Source organism: Uloborus diversus, chromosome 9 (genome assembly GCF_026930045.1).
Source record: "Uloborus diversus isolate 005 chromosome 9, Udiv.v.3.1, whole genome shotgun sequence".
NCBI lineage: Eukaryota > Metazoa > Arthropoda > Arachnida > Araneae > Uloboridae > Uloborus > Uloborus diversus.
In genome coordinates, this window is record NC_072739.1 from 59266728 (window position 1) to 59289671 (window position 22944).

Consider the following 22944-nt stretch of genomic DNA (forward strand, 5'->3'; position numbering starts at 1 on the left):
TACCGGCCGTATAAATTGTGCATGTATTTTTTTAGAGCAAAAGTTGAACGGTGATATATTGCATTTGTATTGCTATCATCATGCACTTGAAATCGTACTGCAGAGTGTCTTTAAAGAAGTTCTTGCCTTTCTTAGTTCTAGACTCGATATTCCATTATTTAAGCGCTTCAAAATTCAAAAAGTACACATACCACTTAAATTCTAAAAGAAGAATTTGATGACATATTATTGTTTGTAGAAAGCGGAATTAAGAAACATTACAGAGAATCCTCATAACGTGTAATAATTTCTTGGTGAAGTCCTCCCTCCTTACAGGGATATGTTTTCGGCAACCTGGAGCTTATCTGTGAGCCAGATGGGTTTCAAAAAGATTTATTGCTTGAATATTTATATATTAAGGAAGCAATTTAAATTGACTTTACATTAAGAGATATCCCATAAATGCTGTTTTACAGTTAAATGTTGTATGAAGATATAGTTTTTCGCAGCAACCCATTCTAGGCCTTTTAAATTATAAAGTCTAGTGTCTAAAAAACCTGCAGCGTACAAAATGATAACAAACATGCAGCAGAAGCAGTGATTGAAAAATTCATAAATCACTTATGGTATTTAGGGGATGAACTAGTAGCTTTGTCTGTATTGGATGAAGGAATTAACTTTGAAGATAGGAAAAGACTACTTCAAAAAAATGCTTGCTGAATAGGACGATGTGTCTGATGACTGTATGAAAAATTTCAGATAACAGTAGATGATTTGGAATACTTTCTTAGTAAAGATCTTCCTCTTTATAGAATCAATTACAAGTCAATAAAACTGTTTGATAAGTTACAAACACCAAAAGATGTTTTGCTATTTGATCCTGATTCATGACAAAATGAAGGAAGCTATTTAAAGGGAAGAGATATCGTTAAAATGCTGAAAGTTGTGAATGATACAACTGAAAGAGGACCACAATTAATCGAAGAATTTCGCAATCAATTTACCAAATATGAGTCACAAAAGCAATTTAGTATTTTACAGACAGTCCAAGACTACCAGGAAAAAATGCACACGATTGAGATACATAGAGAAAAGCGTCCGATTAAGGTAAAGTTTCTAAAGCACTATTTCATTCTTATTCAATGTAAAATCTTTAAACGATATGAAGTAATTAAAAATATTAATTTTAGTGCTACCTCGCTGTAAAAATATTTTCAAACATAGGAGAAACGATGTACGGGGTCTGAAGTAAAAACTCGAAGATTTGTGGGAAAATTATCAAAAGTGTTAATGTTCAACGTCCTAGGGGCACGTGTTATTATTGACCGATCAAGTTCAAACTTTGCACCGATTACTTTTCATTATAGTGTCACAAAATTAGGGGGCATCACTTGTTGAATTCCAAAAAAAAAAAAAAAAATTCCCATATAAATAAGGACCACCCTAATATATATATATATATATATATATATATATATATATATATATATATATATATATATATATATATATGAGGTTTGAGGGCATGGGATGGTCAATTAGCAAAAAAGAGGTCGCAAGGTGTAAAAAAGATTGGAAACCACAGGACTAGTGAAACATTTTTTTGTATCATTTAGCGTTTCGAATTTTGAAATCAATGAACAGAGATTTTTTGCTTTTACATTTTTATTAGTGTGTCATTGCATTCAAGTTTATTCGTATCAATATGATATTGTTCCTACAACTTTGAATTTTGTATGCTTCTTCAGAAGACTGGAAGAGATCTCTTTCCAAAATCCAAGCCTCCAAGTGAAAGTGATTTTGAAACCGTCAAATTAATTAGCAATGGAGCTTATGGGTTAGTATGTTTTTTTCATATTTTTTTTCATTAGTACTGCTTTGCTAAAAAGTAATACTGCTCCAAACTGATTTTGCAGAGCAGTGGCGTAGCTAGACCCGACTTTCGGGGGGGGGGGGGGTTACTTCTTATATATATATATATATATATATATATATATATATATATATATAATCGCTTGGAATTTTTTCCTTTTCTTTTTTTTCTTTCTCTTCTCTCTTCTTTTTCTCTTTTTTTTTTTTTTTGAGACTAACTTTTCGGGGGGGGTTTTGTCCCCAAAACCCCTCCCTTAGCTACGCCCCTGTTGCAGAGAAGATTTGAAAGTTTTGGTATATACCGTAGAACTTGGTTTATCCGGTTCAAATTTGTTGTCTTTTTTGAAAACTTTTTTGTTCACATTCTTAATAATTTTAAATTATGAATGCTAGAACGTAACTGTGGTTCACTTTTTGTTCTGACTTATTATTCATAAAGCGTTGACCATACTTTCAAACACCACACTTGTTTGGAACCGAAGACACAGGATTAATTCTTAGCTAAAAAATGATGCAAAAAAGTATTTTTGCATTATTTAATGCATTGTAAAGACTTCTATAATTTTGTTACAAATTATGTTTTTTCTTTTATCATAATTAACTGTGTCTGCTTACTTAAGTCTTGCTTATTACCCGCGTTTACCAGATTTTTGATTTCCTATATTGTCTTCGGTATAACCGAGGTTGTACAGTGATAGAGAAGACCTTGTGTGGGAATTCTAGAAAAAGTTCAAGCCTCACATTGGGCCACATCAAGCCTCATATTCATGCAGGAGCATGCACAAGGGAGGGAGGGAGAAAGGACATCTGTTGGCCCGTATCTGAACCTGAGTATAAGAAAGATAAAAATATGAATACAGTCGACGCTCATTATAATGACCACACATTATAAAGACCGTCCCATTATAACGACCAGTGGTAAAAGTCCCAACTTTGTTCCTATGAACTGTACGTTAATTTCCCTTCGTTATAACGACTGTTTTGTATCGTCTAATCCAATACAACGACCGAATTCACGGACGCTATTTCTGGTGTTCTTTCCAATAAAACGAATTTGTAGCTTGAAATGACCTTGATTATTGTTTACGGACATCTGCTTGAAGTTTTCAATGTCAAATACAACTTTGAGAGGGGGTGGAGTGGGGGGAATTACCATTCATCACAACTAGCACAGAAAAATAATGGGAGGAAAAATCGAGAAATTTTCAGATTCCTAAGAAAATGGAGTTGACAGACGTGTTGGTAGTTTGGTGTTTGAATCTTGTGGTTTTTAAGATTTGGGGTTCTCGGGGGACTTTTTAAATGTTCTTTGAAAAGCAAAGAAAAAAACACAATTTATTACCTATATCTGCAACGGAAAATAATGTTTTGCAAAAATCACGTCTTCTAAAAAGGCAAACGTCTGTTTCTGTTTTATCTTCAGAAAGTGTAGTGGTAGCAGATTTGTAAGTGTGTAACATTTTCCTCCCTATATTTTCTACTCTAAAAGTTCTTTAATATCCTGTCATAGTATTTTGCACACGATTTTTCTAAAAACTCCTATGATAAAAATAATTTGGGTATTTAACTGGAATGTTTGAAAAAGTACCATTTTTTTTATGGAACAACGGGGTATGCATGATGACTGTGCATATTTTTTTTCAAATTATACTTCTTATAACGACCACTCGTTAAAAAGACCTTTTTCTCTGGGACGGAGATGGTCGTTATATCGAGCGTTGACTGTATAAGAGAAATATAATCAAATGCCTGTATTCATTTATTCTCTCTTCGTGAGAAAATACTTCTCTAAGTTATTCTATTTACCAGTTTAAGAATAAACAAGTTGCTCAGGGCAAAAATTTTTATCTCAAAGCAAAAACAAAATTTTATTTAGTCACAACCGAGAAAAAAAAAAGTGGCAACCTTCTGAACGCTAATTTAAAATGAGATCACGCAAACCATAATTTTCCGATTAAAAATTTCGGTTCCATTAGGCTTAGCAATGCTTTTTAATAATTTCCCAAGGATTTTACAGCCTTTTTTTTTTTTAAATTCAAAGGAAATGAAGGAACTCTATGCATGTTTTTTGCGGGCTTTCGAATGGGACTTGAATCAAAGAAATCCAATAATTATTTCGGGTAGAAAGAGCCATTTAATGCCATTTTCGGGCCCTGAAATTAAAATTCGAGCGGTTCAGTTGTTTTTTGGCGATTGAAAATCCCCTACGTTCCTTCTCGGGTGCCCAAGTACCTCCCTGCCAAATTTGGTTCTGATCCCACAAAAGCTGTGGCTTTGTATAGGGAACATATATATAATACACACATAATTATGTCTAGTTCGTAGAAACAATTCAAAATTTTAAATATTTGTGAAACTTAGTTCTAAATGCAAATGTGTTAAAAATTGTAATTTTTCCTCTGAAAATGCAGTTTTTTAAAAAAGATCATTTTCTTATGAAGTACATCATAAAATTGCTTGCATCAGAAAGTTGCAAAACTTTTTTATATTTACTTTAAATTTTTAATAATCTAAACTCAGTGGCACAACAGCCCATGGGGGCAAGGCATACTGTGCCGTATTTTTTAATCAGAAAGTTGAATTGAATGATTTTTTTCAGTGAAAATAACAAGAAAAAAGTAATACTAATACTAAAGCAATCGCTTTTAATTCTTCATTTAAATATGAAAAAATAAGCTATTTTGCTTTACTTTTAAAGGAAATTTGTAATTTGATAAGTACTTAGCACTTTATTTTAATATGAGCTTCAAAAAAAAAAAAAAAAAAAAAACTTAGTGGCTTCCCACTCTAACTGAAGAAATCCCCCTGAAATTGGAATGAAAGGAATATGTTCTTTCCTAAAATTCAAACACTATTTGATGCAGTGAGAAGCAAAGGGATGTAAGTGCCAAAATAGAAATTTTGGAGATATCCAGTACAAATTAGTAGGTGAACCTCTAATCTGTCTTGGGGAAAGAGGTAGTACTACTACCCCTGGTAGATGCTGCTATGCAGCATAACATAGAAAACAATTGCAATGAAAGCCTACCTAGGTCTGTATCTTCGAAGACGTTTTACTCAAAACTTGAAAATGTCCACTTATATCCCTTTGCTTCTCACTGTCTCATTTCAAAAAAAAAAAAAAAAAAAACCCACATTAACTAATATCAATAATCATTACAGGAATCTGTCTGCAATGATTTTTTTAAAGCTATCAAAATTGATTTTTAGTTTCACTTTGCAGTTCATGCCTTTTGGCTTCTTATTCTATTGTTTTTGTGATTGGTAGATAGTGAGTCACGTGATCTATCGCATAATACAATGTTATAATTGCATGCATTTCTTACTGCATTGTAAATTTTATTGTTTGTGATTACTTCATGTATTGTAGTGTAACTTTCAGAACATTATGATTAACTTTTTTTTTGTATGCTATTTAACATGAAAAAAAATTCTGAAAAGATAGATTAAAATTGAAGCAAAATTTTCGTTTGAAGTAAAAAAAAAGTTTTAAAACCTGGCTCCGATCTTTTTTTCTCGAAAATGTGAATTAGACCGAAGCAAACTCCTGTTTTATTTTCTATTTATTAATTTTATGAAATTGTTAACAAATGTCATATCACAAATATATATATATATATATATATATATATATATATATATATATATTGAAATTTTATCTGTATGTAAAAGTCAATTCGTTATTGTTAATGCATTTTTTGTTTCACAAAAATTGCTTTATTTTAGACTAAGTAAAAAGGTTGTTGTTTTTCCCCCATTCAGTGCTGTGTATTTAGTTCGACATATAAAATCCAGATTACGATTTGCAATGAAAAAAATCACCAAGCACAACCTTGTTCTTCGAAATCAAGTTGAGCAAGTGTATGCTGAAAGAGACATTATGAGTTTTACAGACAATCCATTTGTGGTTAGCATGCTTTGCAGTTTTGAAACAAAGGTATAGTCGGTCACTTACTTTTAATAAATTAAGCAATGTTATTCATTTTATTATAAATATCACTGTTTTGCTCTCTGTTCTTACAGCAAGTTCACTGTATAGTATTTCACTCAACAACAGTTTCCTCCATGAAACTTATATTTCTGTATTATTTCAAGATGTTCTTATATTAACATAAGTAATTAAGTATGCAATACGAAGCCTACTCTGAATGAAAGTACAAAATTATTTTTAGTAAAAATATGATTTATTTATTGTATTGATTGTCACATTGCATATTAATAAAAAGCAACATCCGTGAACTATACGCTGCTATAAAAAATCTCTGACTTTGTTTTAGCATCATGAAGTATACTTTCATTCAGATTGATCAAAAAACAAAGGAAATTTTGTGTGAACATTAGCAAAAACCAAAAAAAAAAAGTGATGAATAGCGCATGACAGGAGAGATTTCACTATTTTTTAGTTAAAATCGAAAATCTGAAAGGTTGCATTCCGGGTTCGGGGTTCCATATTGTACACAGGGACGCAACCAGAAAAAAAAAATTTTTTTTGGTGGGGGGGGGGGGCACAATTTTTTTTTCACAAAACTCTATCAGCGTTCTCTCTCTCTCTCTTTGCATCAATATATATTTATTATTATTATTAATATTATTTAGTAAAATTCCTTAAAATTGTGTAAGTTTTGCAATTTATTCAAAAACTATTGCAAAAACTTTAATTGTTCTTATGCCAGAAGTGAAATTACATTAAGATCAATGCTTATTATTACTTCGTTTACTATATTAATGAAATAAATCAAAATGCACACGAATTTTTATCACCAAAAACTCTAAACTATTCATATTTTTAAGATCATTCAAGGAAAGAGAGAAAAAAAAGGAACACGTTAAAATGGCATGAAATCACTTAAAAATACAACAAAATAATCAATAAAATCACTTACAAATGATGAGTCATAAATATCCACATTGCATATGTACACTTATAAAATTGTCTTATTGTCTATAATACAAAGTTTAACTGTCGTTGTTTCTTGGTTAGTTTTTCAATAACTTCATCTGGTTCTACAACTATATCTTTCTTGATACAAAGCTGTGCTAATACATTTAAGCATTCTTGCATCATTGTGCTTCTTAAATAGGACTTGAGACGGCTCAATGTTCAAAACGATCGCTCCGCGGTAGCAGAAGAAATAGGCAGTTTTGTGAACAGGCCAAACAGTGTGTTGATTTCTGGGAAAATGTCCCGGTTGCACTCCAAAAGAGCATTGTGTGTGGTACTTGGTTTACTTTCTGAATTTTGCCACTTTTAACTTCCACCTTGCGAATTCTCTTCGAATCACACATTGTGGGCCAACATCGTTTTTATAATACTATGTTGCATCGAAGAGATCTTCAAAAGAGATTTTAGAAACATTGGCTGGGATCAATCCTTGTATTCGGGTGCACTTTGCATCATGAGGGGCCAAACGTTTTTCAAGCTGCGAAATTATATTGTCTATATAGGGAATATAAATGGAAATTTTAAAATATTCTTCATGGCTGTCAGCGCTGTAATTTTCACGGTGAACTTGACGTTTAGCTCTTCTTGGAATCTTAATGTCAAGATTGAGATGTTCTGCAATTCCTGAGGCATTCTTGAAAAGAACATTAAAATTGCCATCTGCCATTGAACGCTTCTCATTTAATATGGCCAGAATGTCTCTCACCAAATTCATTGCTTTTGACAAATCGTCAGTTGCTGACTGGACTGCTTTTGATAAGGGAAGTAAAAGTTTGGAAATATCTTCCATTATCAGTAATGTAATCACAAAATCAAAATTTCCAACTCTTTTCAGCAGCAAGAAAGCCTTAGATGCAGTTTTCACTTCGCCAGAAGAGAAATCTTCCATAACTTCAAATATTTTAGGAAAAATTTCAGCAAATCTTATCACAGAATCATGTTTCTCAACCCAATGCACGGGGCATACTTTTTTTACATGAAGTTTTCGAGAATCATTTTTGCTGTTTCAAATGAGTTCCTAACTACAGAAAAAATAAATGCCGAAAAGGAGACAGAGGGAAGTTTAAAATGACCGCTTGTCATTCCTGCTTACTTTGGAACCACTTCGTTTTCTCAAAGAGCGTTCATCTTCGTTCGAATTAAAATAGAGAGTAGTTTTAAAAATTGTTCAAATAAGCATTCGGTGTGGGGGGGGAGGGGGCATGGGCCCTGTGGGCCCCCTTGTTGCGCAGTTGACTGTACATTGTATTTGTATTTTCTGTAACCAGATTTCACTACATTTTGAAACTCTATGTTGGGCTTAGATTGGTAAATTTATGCAATTTTCTGATTTGTTTAATGTTATATCAATCTGTTATTTTCATCAAAATCATTGTGTGCAGTGAAATAGACCGTATTATGTTATCTATGAAGAAATTCAAAAAAAAAAAAAAAAAATCATTTCTTCCGACTTTTCGTAAAATAATGTTTCCCAACCTATAGGTCAGTAGCAAAAAGTCTAAAATAGGTCTGTAGAGAAAAAGTTACTTGTGAAAAGTATAAGTTAGTTCCTTCTGTTTCAAAATTAATTCTGATCAGTTTAAAATACTCTTGTTTTAAATGTAGCAATACAGAACTGCCATGTTTAATTTTTGTCTGTAATCTTTACACAATGGTGTTTTTAAATTTTTTTTAGAAACATCTGTGTATGGTGATGGAATATGTGGAAGGTGGGGACTGTGCCACTTTGTTGAAAAATATGGGACCATTACCTGTAGATTTAGCTCGGTTTTATTTTGCCGAAACTGTGCTAGCAGTTGAATATTTGCATAGCTATGGTATTGTTCATCGAGATTTAAAGCCTGATAAGTAAGTTTCTGTTTCTTTATTGTTTTTAAAATGATGCTTATTATAATCAATGTTGAATAACAAACATATTCGTTATTGAAAAACAAAGGCCTTAAGAACCAGCGTGGGGAATAAGTATTTCATTTTGAGGAGCAGTACTGCTTCTATAATTCTGTTATTGAGGAGCAGTTCTGTAAAATTGAGTAGTTTTACGACAATTGTTAAATTACATTTTCGACAAGAACACAAATAAGGTTTAAAATACGTATTACATTTATTGTGTGCTTTAAAAAAAAATCAGAACAATATCCTGTTTATTTATTTAAAAAATTATCTATAACCATCAAGTACTGTATTGACAAGTAATTTTATCATTCACATGACATGAATCATATACCCTTCACATAAATCATAATTTATCAACAATCATGTTTAGTTTTTTCACCAAAGATGTTACAAACATTTATGCACATACCTGGAAAATAAGCTCCAACTTGTTACAAGGCGAAAAATAATTATAACAGCAAAAGGTAATTTATGATAAGAAAAAACATTTATCAACACTTTTCTTGAGATAAAATCAAAATTTGCATGAGGAATAAAAATCAAAGCAAGCCAATTTGTTAAAACATTAAAAATGTTTAAAAAAAAACATGGAACATAAAGTTGTCCATATTTGTCAAGAATCACTCAAATGCAGTTGAAATCTACTTAGTTATCAGTCATCATTCACTACCTCCAGAACATCTGAAGGATTTATTACTGAAGTTTTCAGTAGAAAGTTTAACCCTCTTCCCGTATGGTTGGGTAGAAGGGCGTCTGACTTTTTTGTCAAAAAACTTGTTTACAGCGCTTTCCGGATTAAAACTAGAAAGTTTTGGCCCTTTTAAGGAAAAGATCAGAAGGTTATTTAAAACATTGTTGCTGTCAGTATCCTATTATGATTATTCAATATCTTCCTTTCTTAATTCCTCAACTATCTCTAAAGCAATGTATTCATTAATGATAGATTTATAATCTTCATAAATGGAAGGGTTTCCTATAAATCTTCTCAACAATGACTGATATCGAATTTTAGCATTCTCAAAATTATCTGGTAACTCGATATCCTTATGTTTTAAAGGCAATTTAATTTCATATCAGTTATCCACAAATTTAACAATCTTCAAACTGTTCTATGGCCTCTAAATCTGAATTATTTATTATTCTTTCTTCATTAATTCCCAATGATTCTAATTCCCAAAATCGTTTCAACAAAGGCAGTATCTGCCAAAAAGGATTTCAAATAGTTTAACTTTTCAACATGACTCAAATTTTTATTTTTATGATTAGCAAACTAAAATTGTGGCCAAAAAATTTGCCATTCACAAATTTCTGTGCTATATTTATTAATAGTTAACCTTGGAAGTTTAACGCCAGCAACATTTGTGTGACTCAGCTGGATCACTTCTTGTTGTGATGGTTCCAATGATTCGAATCATCACGTGATTCAGATACCTTATTCATGTTCCTTAAATATCTAATTCACACAAGAATTGTATAAAATAATTAATTCGTTATATTCGATGACGTTTTCAAATTCTTTTTCTAAATCGCTAGCATTAATCATGAAATCCTCAATTTTGTCATTAATTTCATGTAATTCTTTTTCTTTCTCAATTAGCAAAGCTAAGCCATCTTCTATGATTAAATTATTTGGTGCTACCTCTTGTAGTTCACAATCTATTTTGTTCATTATCTTTGTTATGGACGATTTCATAGTAGCCCTTTTAGTTTTTTCCCTTTTCAAGCCCTGCCATTTTGCTAGTTATTCTAGCTCCAAATTTAAAGATTTTTCATGCAGAAATATAAAATCTTACCGACATTTTTTTTGGAGTAGCAACATTTCTTCGATGAATCCAAGGTTCTTCTTCCGGGCCAATGCAACACTGTCAAGACTAATTAATGAGTTCTGGGTGGTTCAGTTTTAATATTTTAACTTTGAGCTAAGGAAACTACTATTTACGCAATCTATATATAACACATATTAGAAAGATTCAAAAGGGCTTCTGGTTCTTGTATAACAATAAACCATCCGTTATTCTCATAATGATACTCACAATTGTTCTAAAGTTCTAGTGTTGCCAAACAGCTCTCTCTTTTTTCGCCCTGAAACTTGGATCAGCAACTATGGTTTCAATTTGAGTCACAATAACTACATAGTTGCGAAGTAAAATGTCTACAGCTTTTCTCGTATGTCCAATCCATCTAGTGCCATAAACTCTCGAAGCAGCTACATTAGATACGTTTTCTTCAAGAGCTTTGGAAAAATTCCTTTAACTGATGAATTCGTTTGGCACTTTTTTCATAATAGTTGTGCAACTCTTCCATGAGTCTTGCTAGAGATTTAAAATAAGTTGACAGTATGAACTCCTTTATGCTCAATTCTATGCAATGATTTAAACAATGGACAACAACTAACCCAAGGACAGGTTTTTTTGAGCAGTGCTGTAACATCAACATGTAGACCCATATTAACACTTGCTCCATCAGCAAGAAAACTTATTAGTTTCGTTTCAAAATCTGAAATGCCATATTTGGTAAATGATTCTTTTAATGAATTTTTAATATCCAATGCATCAGCACTCTAGATTTCGGAAATGTTCAAAAAGCTAAATTTAACATCCCCCTCATCATTCAAATACATAATGTAGACAATGTCGTGTTCGAGAACAGTTACGTTTGTACTACTGTCAATAAATACTGAAAAATATTGCTATTTCTGTAACTCATTCACCAGATTATCTTTCAAGACATCAGAAATGCACTCATTGAATTCAATGCATGCATTTTTGTGGTGATAAGTTTGGCCCAAATCAACAACATGTCACAGCTCTAATTCCCCAAATTTAGGATATTTTGAAAAAGAAATTTCTTCTTTAGCTATCACATATGACATATCTGCTAATTTTTTCACACCTGTATTAGTAGCTGTACAGCTGCTAGTCATAGACTCCAATGGGAGCGTTCTTGTAAAAATCATTCAACAAAGAAGGTAGTCTGTATCCGAAATACAAATGCCAGACATTTGACCAATAATCCATCATTATATATTCATGGCGCCATCGTAATATTGACGCCAGTTATCTTATCTGCAGTCGGTGCTGATTTCGCTTTTCGCTAACTTATTTTAAATGGCTTCATTATTGAACTGACTTTCAATTAATTTTACGAATTTCAGGGAGGGGGGGGGGGGTTGAACCCTAAGAACCCCCCTTTGTATACGGCCTTGTGTCATATCCATATGAGTGACACAACATTATATCTAAACCATCCTTTTCTAAATGATTCAATATTTCTCTGCCAATGTTAGCAGCTTTCTTTCCTTTCATTGTTATAGCATTTAAGAACAATTCTTTTACTTCAACTTTTCGGTTCTCAATTTTCACATGTCTAACTACCTCAGACATTTGATCTGTGTATGACACATCTGATGTATTGTCAAACATAATCCCAAAGTATTTAGCAGGTTTAATTTCTGTAATTAACCATTCCTAAACATGATTTTCTTAGATACATATAAATTCATTTTGAGTGCACAGCGAAAGGTAGGAGACGCAGGCTTTTGAACTAAACAGATTGTTCTGCAAAAAAAACTTAAAAGTTCTTTCAAAACCAGGTAATACTTTGTCATTAATTTCACAAGTTCCAAGAAGTCCCCTCTATTTAAACGCGTTTCATCTTGTCTCCACGAAAAGGCAAATTTTGCATGACAGAGAACAATTTTATATCAAGTAATCTATACAATGTTTCTTTTATTTTTTCAATTTCAAAAATGCATTCTGAATCAATGGTTGTATTAGTGCTCAATTATATCTACAGTGTTTTCAATTTTTCCACACAGGGCAAATGCATATCCGTATTTTCACTCTCGCCTACCTTCGATTTTTAATTTCCACCATTTTCTAAATCCAGTTACAAATTTGGAAGCTGTATTTGTTATCCTGGTGGAAAATAAACAACAGCAGAAACTCTATACCTCTTCGCTTTGAGGATAGGTTACCATTCATGACTGTAACATTTTTTCTCCATTTGGCAATACTTAGAAAAATCAATCTGTTGTAAGTTGCCATATGTTTCCCATTACTTTGCTAGTTTTTCTAGTCGAAGTAGCAAAATGTCTGTCTTTATTTTGAAAATAAAATGATCCTTTTTTAATTATTTCTACTGTAATATGTTCTTGAATTGATATTTTCCAGCAGGAAACATCTGTTGAAATGTTGCAGCAATAACATTCTCCACATCATTTTTAAATTTCTCATGCATGGAACCAGCATATATTTCTCCCTCCCGAGTGTCAATTTTTTGTTAGATTCATTATCTGGTATATCCATTTGTTCCTCTTTTCTGATGAATGCATTGATGACTGGAAGGACACTTTCATGAATTAAAGGCTTAAAAGGATGTTTAAGCTCATCCTTCAATAAAACATTTATTATTGATAAAACTACATAATATTAAAAGAGCAAAAGACTATTAAAACTTTAAAAGCCTTTCCTAACCATTTCAAAAAGTTCCCTGTTGAGCGAACACCAAGCACCAACAACACCATGCAAGCTCTAAGTTCGCTTGGAGGTCTCTTCGAACCGAGCACATGTGTGTTTTCTACTTGCTCCCCGCGCTGAGACAAGCTGAGTAGCACACCACCGCTACTTTGGATAACCGATACTACATTGAGTTGCAGTGGATTGGAGGGATGATGCAGACTGGATTCTGGAGTCCCCACAGGCTTAGTAAATGCTACAGCTTCTTTTTCTGAGGCACTTCTGCTTTTTGATGCATTAGTATACTGTACAGTCGTATCCTGAAACCATTTTCTTCGGTTTTTCTTTCGCCTTTTTTAGTTTTCTCTGCTGAAAACCACTTGGTCTTTTTGATGAGTGCAATGCCTGAGGATCAGGTCGTTGAAGAATACGTTTGCGGTAAATGAAGTTTTATGACATCCTGGTTTATTGGTTGTAACTTTGAAGTAATGTTCATGGGAATAAAAGGCAAATTTATGTTTGATAGTTTTGAAGACTCATAGGATGGGCAGGGCAATTGTCTGCAAGCAATGTAATTTTTCTATTTTGATCGCACATTTTTCTGTTCAATTTCAAAATCCACTCTTCAAAAATGTCACCAGTCAAGTCATCCATGACTTCCTGTTGGATCGGTTGCCAACTGCTAAAGATGTTACATTTTTGAATACTCTTGGACTCTTACTCTTACCTATGACCAATAAATGAAGCTTTTCTTTGCCACTCATTTTAGCACTTACTGGTACAGTTATTCTGTCTTCACTGTTTTTTCTTGCCATAACAATAGTTTGGTAAACACTTATAAAAGAGTATCATTTCATCAACATTGAAAATATCTTTGCACTGATAATCTTTCAGGATTTTTTAAAACTCATTATTTCTCTAGTTATCATAAACTGCTTCATTGATTATTTTGCTTTCTCCAGAAACAACCTTTCTTTGATGGCATATCTTTTCTTGAATTTGTCGAGTTACCCAGAACTTGCTTGACATTTATTATGTCCAAAATGTTTTGCATACTCCAATGCCTTTTGTTTAATGAGTGAACCTGATATTGGCCAATTTTAATCTCTAACAACCGTGATCCACTTCAAGACGGCCTTGTCCACTGTTTCATAACTGAATGTTTTTGAACGTTTTCTATTCGGTTAAATGTTTCCATATGATTTCATTACGGAATCGCATATTTTTATGATAGTTGATAGTGTGCTTGCAAAAATAGCAAATTTAACAGAAAGTCTTTTTTTCTCATACCAATATCTACGTCTTTCAACAAATCCACTTTCTCTACAGTAACACTGAAGTATTTTCTTTTTGACATTGTAATCAAGAGGGAGAACAAAACCAAATCAAATTGGCAAAGCACTATTCATTTGCTGAAACTAAGCATGGAGAGAGGAATCACCACCGGACAAAAGAGATAGAGAGAAACTGGTTTTCTACAGCACAGGTTGCAACCAAAATTCATTCAATACCATTCATGTGATAATTTTCATGAATGCATAAATATATCGCAATATAACTTTCATTACTATATTTTACAATCATAACAAATACTCATCTTACAGTATCACTTTGCCTAGTACTTGAGCCCCAAACTATCTTTTTGTAATCAGAACAAATATTCGTACTTTTATTTCAGCATTGTTTCATTCGACACTGCTTTCGTTTTATTTCTGAGGTAGAGACTTTTATCAGTAGCAAAATTAATCAGAGGAAGTGACTTGAAGGAAGTATACTTGTCTTGAATGTCAATGGTAGGGTACAAGGTACTTAGCAATAACACATTTTTGTCTTTCTTATTACGGTGTGACTTCAAGGTAATTATATCATGCTTAATCATCTTGCTCCAAAAAATCAGGAACATTTTTCTTTGTACTTTTCAGAGTGCAGACAAGATTAAGCCTTTTATCTCTTAATTTTTGGGCGATTTTAATGATGTGAAGAAACATTATCAATTTTTACGTTCCTTCCAGTGTTATGAAACTATTCCACAAAAGGCCAGCTGCGTGTTCCCTTACAGTTTCATCACTGGGTCTATTTTCATTTTTTCCCAAATATGGAAAACCATTCAACAGTATTTTGACTGGACATTAGCAGCAAGCTAAAACTTGATTCCAAATTTGTCGGTGTTTTGCAGCATATGCAGTGTAAATAGGCAGCAAGCTTTGCTGGGAAATAATTGATCATCTACTGTTATGTTCTCACCTGTTTTATAGTACTGCAAGCAATTTTGAATAAATGTGTTCCTAACTTCTGATGCAAGAGCAAACGGATCATTTCGAAATCTTACAGGTTTTGATGTTTTCAGATCAAACCGCATGTAACGCATAAATCACAGGCATCCATATAGGGGGGGGGGGGGGCTCAAGCCCCCTCCCCCCTTTAGAAATTACAACTTTCTTGCTTTTAGTACTTTATTCTTTGCAAACATGTCGCATTTTAGTAACTCTAATCCATACTGAAATCGGTTTTCATGGGTAAAATATCCTGCTAAACCATGGGGATATATCTGCACCCTCCTTAAAATTTTGCATATGGGCGCTTATGTGCATGACTGCTTAGAATCTGTCGTGAGCCATTGTTTCATGGAACCACAAGTTTGACCATGAAATGCTTACTGAAATTTGTTTGGAAACAAATGCTCTGCGGACGTATACTAAGAAAATAAAAGCGTAGAATTCTACTAGAGAAATTTTCCAACTTGTATCCTGCAAGAATCGATGGTTTTCCTCTTCTGAGTATTGCTAAATGCAAAATTTTTTCCTTTACAAAAATTCCAAGAAAAATCATTTCATTGCTTATGTTATCAAGTTTCTGACTTTTCTGATCACTTTCATGAACAAAGCATTTGGAACCAAATATCTGAAAATTTTAACTTTAGGCTTTTCCTTATTCCACAGTTAGTATGGAGTTGATTTCTTCCCTCGAGTAAGAACTCTGTTTTCAATAAAGTTGGCAGTCACCTCAGCTTCGCCCCAATATTTGTTCAGTTAGCCTGCATCTATGAGCATGCAAGGTGCGATTTTAATCAAAGTTCTGTTCTTGAGTTCGGCTACGCTACTTTGTTTTGGAGAGTAACCTGCAGTTAACTGAGCTTGGATCCTTTCATTTCTCAAATCATTCCTCAAGTGTGTATTCAAATATTCACCACCACAATCAAACCAAATAATCTTTAATTTTCATTCGAATTTGTTTTCGACTAAAGCAATGTATCTCTTCAATACCTCATTAACTTCAGATTTATGAGCCAATAAATACACAATGTGGAAAAATCATCAATTAATGTGACGACATATCATTTTCCACCTGGTGTTGTAGTTTTCATTGATCTAGTGACATCACTATGAATCTATCTAATATGATCTGTGAGTCTAATAGCCCGCTTGATTGGCTGTTAATTGCTTTGGGAAGGGTAAGCGTGTAAGTTTTCCTTTCATGCATGTATCACAAGACATTTTGATACTACAATTTTCTGTTTCCATATCTGCTAAGAGACCTTTAGCATGCATTTTCTTTATTGCTTCTGAATCTCTATGTTCCAATTTTCTATGTTATGTGTTTCTGTATGTTCAATCAACACATGAACTTTATGTGATTCAACTATCTTGTACAAATTCCCTGCTGATTGTGCACATTCTACTTGCTTTCCATCTTATAAAATTCACAAAAAGCTTTCATAAAATGAACTGGAAAATTGCATGAAGTTAACTGCTGATAAATATCAAGATAAAGATTAAGTTCAAACTAGAAAATGCTCCTACTTGTTAGAAGGGAAGGGTCAAGAACTCCAAACTGCATAATTGAGGATCACAAAACTTTATTACACAGACGACACAGAACAAGTACATACACACAAGAAGAATCGGAACGCATCTGCTTGCTCGTCAGAGCTGCAATCGTATCTTTTTCCGCACTGTTTGGCCAAAGTTACAGTTAATCTCAGCAAACTCCCCCCCCCCGGCCCCTGAATGACCAGGGGGTTCATTCCTAACTTACAACAACAAATCACAAATTACCATTAATTATGCAATTCAAAATAACATCCAAGGACAAATTATTAAGAAAAGAAATGATAAATTCAAATTTCAGTAACATCCTTTAGCAAATAACCATTCATGAAGTTCTAAATTATATAACAATTGAACAAGTCTTTTAATTACTGAATTTTGAGTTTTTATTTTACAAGAACGTACTTTACCATCCCTGCCAGGAAATACCCCCACAATTACCAAGAAAAACAAGTGATGGTAGTTAATACTGTCACCTGTTTTTCTTTCCTGTACAAATTTGCCAAAAATATTGCGTGCCTATCAATAGGGAAATTTTACTTTCATTTGATTCATTTATGGTAAACATTTCAATGCCTTTAGCAATAAGCGCCTGTTTTAATTTATTCGTTGAAGTTCCAAATGGCGCACGAGAAATGATATCCCTGAGCAAAGCTTCTATGCATATTTTCTTTTCAGGGTCACGAGCATTGCTTATAGTTAATTGCACAACATCATATTTTTAAGCATTGGTTCTCTTGAACCAAATGTACACACCAATAAATCTTCCTGTCTTATTACTGGTTATTTTAATTCAATCGCTAAATCGCTTTTCAAAAAACACTTTTGGGACGCGTTGTCGAGCAATAAATTTATTTCCTTTTTACATGATTCATGCTCTGAAAGAACATTGCAAGTTTCCAATAATACTTCATCGCAGCTAGAAGTGTTTACATTTGAGCAGGAAATGATCTTATTAAATGGAATTTCAGACTTGCTTGTTTTGTCTGCCGCCGAGCCAGAGGCGCCGGTGCCCGGGGAGGGCCAAACTGTTTTATCCCCTTCACAAATTAATTCCGAATGGTGTTTTTTACACCTACTCAGACCTTTTTTTGCTTTACAAGTTCGAAATATATGACCACGATATAAGCAAAGATAACAAAGGCCATTTTTTCTTAATGATAATTTCCTATTTCAATAGATAATGGACAGCATTCTGAGCTATGATCATTTTGATTTTCTGCCAAACAGAAAACACATTTATTCACATTTACCACAAACGCAAAAGTTCTGGGGATATTCAAAATATTTTTATATTTATTGCCAGTAGACTGATTTTTTTTGCTATAGTATGTTCCATGCTTCTGATTAGCTCTTTCAAAAGAGTAATTTTTAGTTTCTTTACGTGGATTCAAATCGTATGAATTCATTAAGTGCGTGTTTCTTTTGCAACATTCAATTTCAACCTTCTAAAATCTCAATAACTCTGAAATCAAATTTTCATTTTTCCCGTATGACTTTCTAGTGTAAATTCTAGTGATAAGTCCCGAGGAATAGATTTTAACAGTATCGGATAAAGTAAAGAACTATAAGTATTAGTAATGAATAAATACCTTTTTGCTGAAAATTAGAACAGTTAGTATTTATTCCATTATTTTCCAACCCACGAATATGAATTTCGCATTCGGAATACAATTTTCGCAGATTTAAAACATATGATTTACGCACAGGATTTAAATTAAGTAATTTAGACATGCAAGTGTCAACAAGAATATCAGTTCTACCGAATTGTTCTTTAAGTATGTTTATGGCTATTTTATAATTGTCAGAGTTCAAAGTTAAACCTCTTATAGCTATTTCGGCTTCGTGAGTTAAATAAGATTTTAAGTAATTAAATTTTTCTATGTCACTCAAATTTCCATTATTGTGAATCGCAGTTTTGAATTGGGAAAAGAAATCGTTAAAATTTAAAGTATTCCCATAAAATTGAGGAATCTGCAACTGAGGAATTTTTATGCTGCATTGTTGATCATTTCCAACGGCTTCATTTGTCAAGAGTTCTTTTCTCTGTAGAATTTTGTTTATGCGTACCTTGCATGTAATTATTAAATCCTGATATTCAAATTCTTTTTCGAGGTCGTCTGTTTTGCATAATTTCACGATTTCTTGATCCAATTCTTCCAGTTGTTGTTCTTTGTCTATTAAATTGACATACACTTCTTCTAGAAAATCAATAGACATATTTTCTCCTCTAGCAATTTTGGTATTAATGGAATTGCTCGCTTCTGTCACTGCCCTTCTGACAGGGGTTCGAATTTTCTTCCAAATTTTGATAACAATTTCATTTTGAATCTATCTTTCAATTTCAAATCTAAAGACCTAGTCCCGAGTTTCCGGAACCAAAAATGATAAATATCAAGATAAAGATCAAGTTCAAACCTAGAAAATGCTCTTACCTGTCAGAAGGGAAGGGTCAAGAACTCCAAACTGCATAATTGAGGATCACAAAACTTTATTACACAGACGACACAGAACAAGTACATACACACAAGAAGAATCGGAATGCATCTGCTCGCTCGACAGAGCTGCAATCGTATCTTTTTCCGCGCGGTTCAGCCATAGTTACAGTTAGTCTCAACAACTGCCGAACATATATTAAAATTACCAAAAACTTTAGGAGAGTAAAGCACATATAAGACAACAGATTTCCTTCTTGATTCCTAAGCAATAAATTTCCTGTTCCTATGCCGTTAACTTCAACTAATTGTCCATTTGCAACTTTAATTTTATCTTTATATGAAATGTCTAGTGAAAAAAAGAATTTTCTATCATTTGTTACATGCCAGGTAAATCTAGAGTCCAAAATCCAATTTTCTGAAGGAATTCCAATTGAAAACAAACTATTCAGCTGCTCAACTGTATTCACTTTGGATGTTTTTCTTTCCATTTTATATATTTAGTGCAACTCTGTTTACAGTTCTCTGGCGTTTAGCAAACAAAAATAACATTTCCTTGTATTTATCTGAAAATCCTTACTTAAAATAAATTTCATCATTCTGTCGGAAGACTTACCAGGAGTTTCTTCTGCATGTTGCCTGTGCTCATATTCAGCAATGGTCTTTTCTTGAACAGCGAACATTGATTCAGATTCCGAAAGTGTTTCCAATGCTGTAATTAAAAGACCATAACTTCTAGGCAAACTGCTCAAAAGCATTGCAACACTCCAACTGTTTAAAAGCGATTCTTCACGAATGTCTTTGAGCTTTAAAAACAGTTCTTGCATCTTTATCATATGCTGTGAAACATTTCCACCTTCTTCAAGTTTTAATGCCCAAATCATTCTTTTCAAGTTATCTTTATTTGTCAAAGTACTTTTGTTGTGTTAAGTGCAATCTACATTTCTTTAGCTGTTTTCTTTTCGCTAATGTGAGTAAGCCGATCATCTTCAACAGTAAGTCTGATATATGCTTGAGCTTTATTATCAGCCACATCCCAATCACTTAGAATTTTGTTTGAATTTCCTTCTGGGATCGGTCGTTCCTTCTTAATGACATGTTCAAACAAATTGTCCTTCATTAAAAGCAGTTGAACTATTTCCAGGTAGAATAATTGTGATTATTCAATTTAAGAATCTCGTTACAGAAATTTTTCCATTTTGCTACTGCAGTAGAACCTCGATTATCCGTGCTAATTGGGACCGCTAGTGTTTCGGATGTTGGAAATCTTGGTTAATAGAAACTTTGTATAAAAAAACCTCTCAGGATCTCAAATTAAAGTATTAATTAAAGTACAATAGAATATTTTTAAAGGATAAAATTGACCATGTAAAAAGCAATGTTTTACAGTTGAAAAACTAGAATAGAAAATAACTTGTAGTAAGTTTTAAAAAAATATTTATTTTCTTCTTTACAATGCAAAGTTAAATGTTGAAAGATGGGTTTAAAAAAACAAACTTCTAGAAAATATTCTTATTTTCAAATTGAAAACTCTTCATTTAATATTAGTAAATTAAAATTATTTTAAAAAATAGACTGCATTATCGGCTCGGTTATCAGAAACCTCGGTTAATCGAGGTTCTACTGTAAAACCAAATGCAGTTACAATGTAACTAGAAATCAACGCTACTTAAAAGTTACAATTATAAACTTTACTTGTTTACTCTGGAGGCCATAACCTGTTGGACTGTAGGGGAGTAGTGGAAGCTTTAAGCACAAATTGCAAATTAAAATGAAGGAAAAATATTTAATTTAACTTACACAAATTGCACATCACAACATATAAGCAAGAGAGAAGATAGAATAATAATTAACTTTCAAAACAACTATGTGTTGCCATAGTAACACAGCAAAACTTGAATGTCTAAAAGTTGTTTAATCCTTTAAGGCTGAACTTAAAGTTCAACATAAACATCACATAAGTTGTTTGTGCATATTGCAACATTTGAGACTAAATTGCTGAAAACTACTATTGCATAAAACCTTGATTTTCTCCATTGCTGTTTTTTTTTTTTTTGAGTGTGTCACTTTCCTTGCCTGGGTGCAATATTATGCTGCTGTGTTTTCCTGTAGGAGTTCCTTATGAAACTCTTCTCCAAACTGTTCCATTCTTTGCTATTTTTCACCCTCATTTTGAGAGAGAAAGTTCTGTTTTTGAGTCTTTTTTCGGCATCCAACCCCATTCCCTTTTCTTTTATTGGTTTCAATACCTTTCACATCAGTGTTTATTAGCAAAGTTTCCTCTGTTTCTGACTCTGAAGAAGAATCTTTATGTGCAAATCTCGTTTCCGAAAAATATTCACAATCATCTGATGAAAGTAAATTATTTTCATCGCTAGGAATGTACTCTTCAGATAAGTCAGACTTTTCGTCCAAACCAGAATCTGTTTTAGAAATCTTGCAACCAGTGTTTGATTAAGATATCGGGGGCTCAAGCCCAAGTAATTTTTCGGGACAATTATTTCAAAATTTGCCAAGGAAACAGCAAATGAAACTTGCTTTTGTGTGAAAATTTCGACATATGAAGGGTTTCGAAAAATACATTTTATACAAATACAAATACAAAAGTGACGACCAGCAACAGGCTCTGGGCCCAGCTAGACTGGTCCTAGTCAATTTACAATCCCCAGTGAAGATCAATGGCCCTCTTAAAACTATCTACTCCCTTGCTCATTACCACCTCTTCCGGTAAACTGTTCCAAGGTACCACTACCCTGCTATAATAATAATTTTTCCTAATATTCATGTTAGCCTGAGATTTAAATAGCTTAAAACAATGACCCCTTGTCCTGTTTTCAGTGCTTAACTTCAGCCCCGTAACATCTTTCATTTTAATAAATTTAAACAACTGAATCATGTCCCCTCGGTCTCTTCTTTGCTTAAGACTGTACATTTTTAACCTTCTAAGCCTGGAATCATAGTCTAAGTGAGAAAGTCCATTTATTAGCCTTCTAGCTCGCCTTTGAACCCTTTCCAATACATTAATATCTTTCTTAAGATAAGGAGACCAAAACTGAACAGCATACTCCAAATGGGGTCTTACCAAACTTCTATATAAGGGCAGAAGAGCTTCTTTAGATTTGTTTGAAATAGATCTATTGATAAACCCAAGCATCTTATTGGCCTTGTTACTAGCAATGCTGCACTGTTGGCTAAACTTTAAATCCTGACTTATTAAGACCCCCAGATCAGTAACTTTGTCTGCCTGACTAATGACTGATCCTTGCAAATAATAACTTGTACACTTATTTCCATGCCCTAAATGTAGCACTTGACATTTCCCAACATTAACAGCCATACCCCATTTATCAGCCCACTCCGTAATATGATCTAGATCCTCTTGCAGCTGTTTTGCTTGTTCTTCATTATCTATAGTCCCCATAACTTTGACATCATCAGCAAAACAACTCGTGTTCCCAGAAATATTTTTGTGAATATCGTTCATAAAAACAATGAACAAAACAGGTCCTAACACTGATCCTTGAGGAACCCCGCTTAAA

General features: G+C 33.0%; 1 protein-coding gene across 1 annotated transcript in view; it reads left to right on the forward strand.

Moving 5' to 3' along the window:
- The window catches only part of LOC129230252 (microtubule-associated serine/threonine-protein kinase 3-like), a 102427-nt gene that overhangs the window by 53609 nt on the left and 25874 nt on the right, over window positions 1–22944 (forward strand). The window contains exons 16-18 of the mRNA XM_054864653.1: window positions 1728–1816; window positions 5614–5788; window positions 8469–8641. Coding sequence (XP_054720628.1) covers window positions 1728–1816; window positions 5614–5788; window positions 8469–8641 — 437 coding nt within the window. The remainder of the gene's footprint in view (window positions 1–1727; window positions 1817–5613; window positions 5789–8468; window positions 8642–22944) is intronic.